Below are 6020 nucleotides of genomic sequence, written 5' to 3' on the forward strand. Positions count from 1 at the left end.
CGGCTCCATGGCCAACTTTTGTGCCATGCCTTGGCCTGGAGAATGAGCTGCCCCAAAGGGGTCAGTGCTTGGGAAGTGGGGAGGGAAAGAGCCCCTCCCTCCCCGCTCAGCCCAGCCACCCCACCAGCAGCCCCTGGGGCGCCCGGCTGGGCAAGGCCCCGATCGGTGCAGACGGCCCCACACACCCGAGAGCAGCCTTTAAATTAATGTTTATTCCTTATCATACAGTTACAGACTGAACTCGAGCCCTGGGTGAGCCAGACCCCACCCCACCACCGGGCAGCCTGGGGAGGGGGGCTATGCAGAGGGCCCCCACTGGGTGAAATGAGCCCCTTCCTGCCCTGGGCCTATGCTGTGGGGGCGTGGGGGTGGGCACCACACCTGGTTCCAGCGCCCAGGGCTCTGGCACAGACCCAGTTGCAGCTGCTGCCCAGCGCTCAGGGGGTCAGTGGTGGCTGGATCCTCTGGGGGGCTGGCAAGTCACAGCCAGGAGGGGCCCTGGGGGTATGGCGTTACCCCACGGGTGGGCACTGGGAGGTGGGGCAGCCGGAGGGGAGCAGGGCAGAAGGGCTGCCAGCCCCAGGGGGAGGTGGCATGGCCAGCAGACACAAAGGGTCAAGCACCCCCCCAGCATGTCCCACCCACAGGCCTGGCCTTGCCCCAGCAGCTGCAGCCCCACGCGAAGGGCCCAAGTGCATCTCTGGGGAGGGCTGCCATAAATGAACATCCGAAACCCCCTGCTCGGGGGCAGCGCTGGGCACCAGTGTGAGTTCAGGACCGAAGCGCTGGGGCCTGAGGGGGGCTCACAGGCAGCGGGGCTGGATGCCTGTGTCCCGGCCTCACCCACCCGGCTGTCGGGACCGGGTCTTTGGGTGCAGGCTGGGTGACGTGGCCTGGGGCCAGCAGGATACAGGGAGCTGCCCACTGGCGCAAGGCGCCTGGCCTGGCGCAGCTCAGGGGCTGGGTCCTGGAGAGGCTCGGCTCACACCTGGATGTCCGCCTCATGCTCGCTGGCCTGGGGCTGGCATGTGTCAGGCGCGGGGCCCAGGCACCCCCAGCGCAGCCAGCCCAGGCAGGCGAGGTGCGCGGGCGGCAGGCGTGGCAGGGCCCCGCTGAAGCAGCGCACCTCACGGGCGGCGGCGATGTCCGAGAAGAAGGGCCGCTCCTGGCACCGTGGAACCTCGCCCTTGCTCAGCTCCAGGTCTTTCACCACAGCCAAGATCTCCTGGCGCTGCGTCTGGCTCCGCAGGCCCCGCACGTCCAGCAGGGCCGCCACATGCTTCTTCCTGCCGAGACAAGGAGAGGGTGCTCAGAACAGCCCCCCACGGCACTAGGCAGAGCCATGCCACGTCCACCCACGCCAGTGGGCACACGGCTACGGGGCAGAGCCTGCAGCCAGGGCACCGCCCAGAGAGCCGGAGATGGGAGACGCCAGGCCAGCTCCCTGGGGAAACCTGGGAACAAGCTCTTGACCCAGCCCAGAGAGGGGGCAACTCCTCAGACAGGCCACAAGGGGGCGCAGTCCCCCCATAGCCCAGCCAAGGGTTCAGGGAAGGACCCAACGTGAGTGGGGCTGGGGATGCAGCTGCCTTCTGCCATGGGGCAGTGAGGGGAGCACCCCTCCCTTGGCAACCGTGCCGCACCTGGGCAGAGGCACTGACTGAGGGGAGCCGCAGAGCGGGGGGGGGGAGGCATTCACCAGAAATAAATGGAGTCACCTCCCTAGCAGTGTCAGCCTGGTGCCCGCCAGGTCCCCCCATCAGCACCCCCTGGCGGTGTAGCCTGGTGCCCGCCGGGTCCCCTCCCCATCAGCACCCCCTGGCAGTGTCAGCCTGGTGCCCACTGGGAGTCCCCCCCCCATCAGCACCCCCTGGCGGTGTCAGCCCAGTGCCCCCCAGGCCCCTCCCCGCACACACACACGCTGTGCGAGGGCGGCTGGCCGCACTGCAGGGCAGGAGTTTATTTAAAGCTCCTGCCGGCATTTTCAGGATGTTGGCGGAGCGCCTGTGTAATCAGCAAGGTCCCGGCCCCCCCTCCAGGCACACGTTGCTCCCGGGCAGCTCCTGCAGGCGGGGGGGGGGGGGGGGGGGGGGGGGGGGAGAGAGGCAGTTTGGTGCGCCTGCTCGTGCCCGGCCCGGAGCTGGTTCTGGGGGACGGCCCCGCTGGTGTCAGCTCTGGCTCCCACAACTGCTCTGGGGCCCTGCCGTGAGCCAGCGGCCGTCCCAGAGCCCGGCGCAGCCGCCAGCTCAACACTTCCTTCCTTGGGGGCTTCCGCCACGGCGCTGAGCCGGGGGGCCGCGACCTGTGAATCCCACTGCTGGGAAGACGCAGCCGGCTGGCAGGGGGCTGGTTTAGGGGGATCTCTCCAGAGGCAGGTGTCCCAGATCCATTCTCAGGGCAGCGCAGTCCAGCCCCTGGCAATGCCAGGCCAGGGGGTGGGGGGGGTTGTGTGGTGCTGGGAGGGGATGGGGTGGAGGGCAGGGTGGGTTGCATGGGGGTGGGGGGTTATACATGTCTGACCCCCCACACACACACTGAAGGTCTCTTCCGGAGCAGCCCTCCACCCCTGGCCCCTTTCCATGGGTGTCCACAACCGCGAACTGCCCCACGATGGCAGCCAGGGGAAGTCACTCCCGGGCCCCTTCCTGTCTGAGCCCAGCCGCTTGTTTTTCTCCTCCAGCCCCGTCTTCAGCCACCCCTGCTCGCCGCCCCGCCCTGGCCGGCTGCAGGAAACGGCTCGCAGCCACGCTTCGCAGGCGATCCGTCGCCTCCCAGCCCTGCGCCCGGATGCAATCAGCGGAAGATGGAAAGAGGAGCCGCGCCAGGAGCACGATAACCCCCCTTCGCCCCAAGAGTGACGCAGGCGGCCGTGGCAGAGCCCAGCGCCGGGCAGTGCCGCGGACGGGGGCATTTTTATCTCCCCTGGTCCTGGGAAGCGGGTTGTGACTCCGGGTTCCAGGAAAGCGCTGCTGGGAGCGTGGAGCAAGGGGAGGTGTCCCACGCCCAGATCAGCCTCCTAATTCTGGCCGCAGCGCCGCGGGCCGCGCTGGGGGGGCTGCGTTCTGGCAGCGGCTGGGATCAGCCGGTGAGCTGGCAAGGACGTGCTGCGGGTGCCGCTGCTCCGGATCAAGGCCTGGCTCCCGGCCGGCGAGCGCTCTGCGGCTGGGACAGTCCCTGGTTTCGCACCCATGCGGCACCCGGCACGCTGGGGCCTGTGCAGGTCCATGCTGCTCCTCTGTTCCAGACAGGGACTTGTCCCCACCCCATCAGGCCTGCTCCTCTCGGTCCTCGGAGCACACCAAGGCCAATTCACCGGTGCCCTGCTCCTTGGCACCAGCGTGTGCCACATGGGGGCATCCCCTAGCCTTCCCTACATGGTGGGAGCAGCGACCCAGGGCAGCAGGCAGAGTCCCTGGAGCACGGCAGGGAGGCCAGCTGGGGCCCCTGGGAAGCAGATTGCCAAAGGCCTGGCCTGCCTGAGCCTGGTGCCAGGGGGAGGGCTGGCTGAGCAGGGCATTGGCACGTCAGCACCACCTGCACCCACCGTGCTGCCAGTGTGTGTCACTGCTGCCCCCTGCTGGAGAGGGCGTGTGCGTCAGGGTCAAACACAACAGCCGCCAGGGCCAGAATCCGACCCCTGAGGGGCCAAGCAGCCGGAGATCCCTGCAGGGGGCTGCCGGCAGTCAGCTCCGCTGGCGCGTGGGAAGCAGCTGGGGGGGGGGGTCGCCCCAGAGGGCATCTCTGGGGGGCATGTGGAACATTTGCCCCTGTCTCAAGCAGAGGCCCCGGCTGTGCTGGCAAAACCATTTGCCCTTTTCCCAGCTGGTCACAACGGCGAGTTCACGCCTGTGTCCGCCCTGGAGCCATCTGTCCCTGTCAATCTTCTGGCTCAGCTGGGGTGACCTGTGGAACTCTCTGCCACAGGAGGCGTGCGGTCACACGCTGGGCCTGGCCTTCCCAAGATCTGCCTGATTTCAGGGCCAGGAGCCAACCCCCAGCGCGGGAGGGCGAAGAACCGTGGACCTGCATCGCACCCCTGGCTAGGTGCATTATGGGAGCTCACCGTCCCTAAGAGCACCAGATACAGGAGTCGCATGCTGCTCTGAACCCACCTGCTGTCCGGCAGAGCATGGCCCAGCGCCCCCTACAGGAGAGGTCCCAGCGGGGGGGCTCGGGGTTCATGAGCACCCAGGGGAGCTGGGAGCCACCAGTACTGCCCCAGGGCAAAGTGCATTCAAGTGATGGGTGGCCCCTCCCCAGCACCCTCAGAGTCCCTCTCCAGTGGCAGTACTCATCTGGCTCCCCCGGGGCCTTGCCTGGGGCCACGCGGCTGCCACAGCTCAAGCCAGCCCTGGTCCCTCCCGTGACAAGCTCACGGCAGCCACGGAGCTCAGGGCTCCGCCTGGCCCTCAGCTCGCCTGGCTCTGTGACACTCAGCCGGGGCACAAGGAGCGAGAGGGGGAGCGGAGAGGGCAGCCATCTGTAACCCCAGAAGGATCCCCCCAGCGCTGCCGCCCCGGCAGCTGTTTAACACGCCCCAGGGGGAGGGCAGGAATGGAGGGGGATTCATTAGCTGAGCTGCAGTTCAGCCGAGACCTTTAACAGCCTCGAGAGCGCAGATCTCCCATCCGACCACCCACCGCACCCCTGCTGAGGTGGGGGGGCCAGACAGCAGCACGGCCCCCAATGTCCTGGCAGCAGGAGTCCAGCGGGGGCGCCAAGGTGCTGGCCCCCTCACCAACGCTTCAAGGGATGGACCCGTTTCCCCCCACCAGCCCCCCGTGGGCCGATGATGGAGCGACACTGGGGGGGGTCCTCCGGAGAGAGGATTTGGGGGACCCTGCCGGGGGAGGTATAGGTTGGGGGCTGTGCACAGGTCCCATGGTGCCCCCCACTCACCGGACGTCAGGGAAGTCCCGCACCAGCACCCCCACCTCCATCTGGATGGAGGGCGTGTCCTCCAGCCGCAGGATCTCGGCCAGGTGAGGCACCACTTCATTCAGCCAGGACGAGGTCGAGTTCTGTGGGCAGGGGGCAGTCAGGACAGGGCAGGGGCTAAGGAGAACCCCCCCCACACACACCCCCAACCATGCCACTCAGGGGCTGGCACCAGCAGCGAGACTGAGGGGACAAGCCAGCTGGAGCTCAGGCCCCTCCCCCCGCCCCCGGTCCCCTAGGAGAACCCCAGCAATGGGGCTCAGCCAAGCGGCTGCACAACACCCAGGGCGGCACGGCCCAGCAGGCAGGGCTGGAGGCTGGTGCTAGTCCCGGCTCCGTCACCGCCCCGCTGGGGGAACCGAGCCCCATCACTGCCCTGTGCCGTGCCTCAGTTTCCTCTTCCGCATCTGTTCACACAGGGAACTCCAGTGGACAGGGCTCTGTGTCTGCGCAGCGCCCGGTGCCCCGATCCCGGCACAGCCCTGACACATGGCAACAGGACGTGCTGGGCATCCCGGCTCCACCCTCATTGTTTTACCCCAAGCCAGGCCAGCTGGCACTGCCAGGCTCTACCCTCCACCAGGAACCCCCCTCTGGGCAGCTTGCAGCTCAGACCCCCTGCCCTCTCCCAATCCACTGCCCCAGCTGAGAAATACTGGAGAGTCAGCCCCGGGGGGGGTCCTCACAGGGCCCCCCACACCCTCCCAGCCTCCCCCCGGCTCACCAGCTGGCCGAAGAGCTCCTGCAGCTGGCGGCCTTCGTCCTCCAGCCGGGCCGCCACCTTGCCTCTCATCTTGTTCGAGCTGCAGACGAGCCGGACCTGCAGCAGGGGCCGGACGTACTGGACCAGCACCCACCGGTGCACCTCGTTCACCAGCACCTGCGGGACACAGGGCAGGCTCAGCTGGGCAACCTGCAGGGGAGGGGTGGACTCCGCAGGGGGGCTCTGCTCCCCCCAGCTGGGCCGCCAGGGTGGGGGGGAGCCCCCAGGAATGCTGCTGCGCACTGCGCTGCGGCTATTCCCTGCCCCCAGGGCCCACAGGGGGCGGATCGGGGGCGTGGCCGGAGTGCACTGCGCTGCG

The 6020-nt window shown here is 68.3% G+C and overlaps 1 protein-coding gene across 4 annotated transcripts in view; it reads right to left on the minus strand.

Moving 5' to 3' along the window:
- Positions 1-204: 204 nt before the first annotated feature.
- The window catches only part of EXOC3L2 (exocyst complex component 3 like 2), a 38225-nt gene continuing 32409 nt past the window's right edge, over positions 205-6020 (minus strand). For all 4 annotated transcript variants that reach the window (XM_026658869.1, XM_026658868.1, XM_026658871.1 and 1 more), the window contains exons 10-12: positions 5663-5818; positions 4900-5021; positions 205-1286 (exon numbers count right to left, since the gene is read on the minus strand). In XM_026658869.1, the coding sequence (XP_026514654.1) occupies positions 983-1286; positions 4900-5021; positions 5663-5818 (582 nt within the window). In that variant the 3' untranslated portion in view covers positions 205-982. The remainder of the gene's footprint in view (positions 1287-4899; positions 5022-5662; positions 5819-6020) is intronic.

Source organism: Terrapene carolina, unplaced genomic scaffold (assembly GCF_002925995.2).
Source record: "Terrapene carolina triunguis isolate 2854851 unplaced genomic scaffold, T_m_triunguis-2.0 Scaffold517, whole genome shotgun sequence".
NCBI lineage: Eukaryota > Metazoa > Chordata > Testudines > Emydidae > Terrapene > Terrapene triunguis.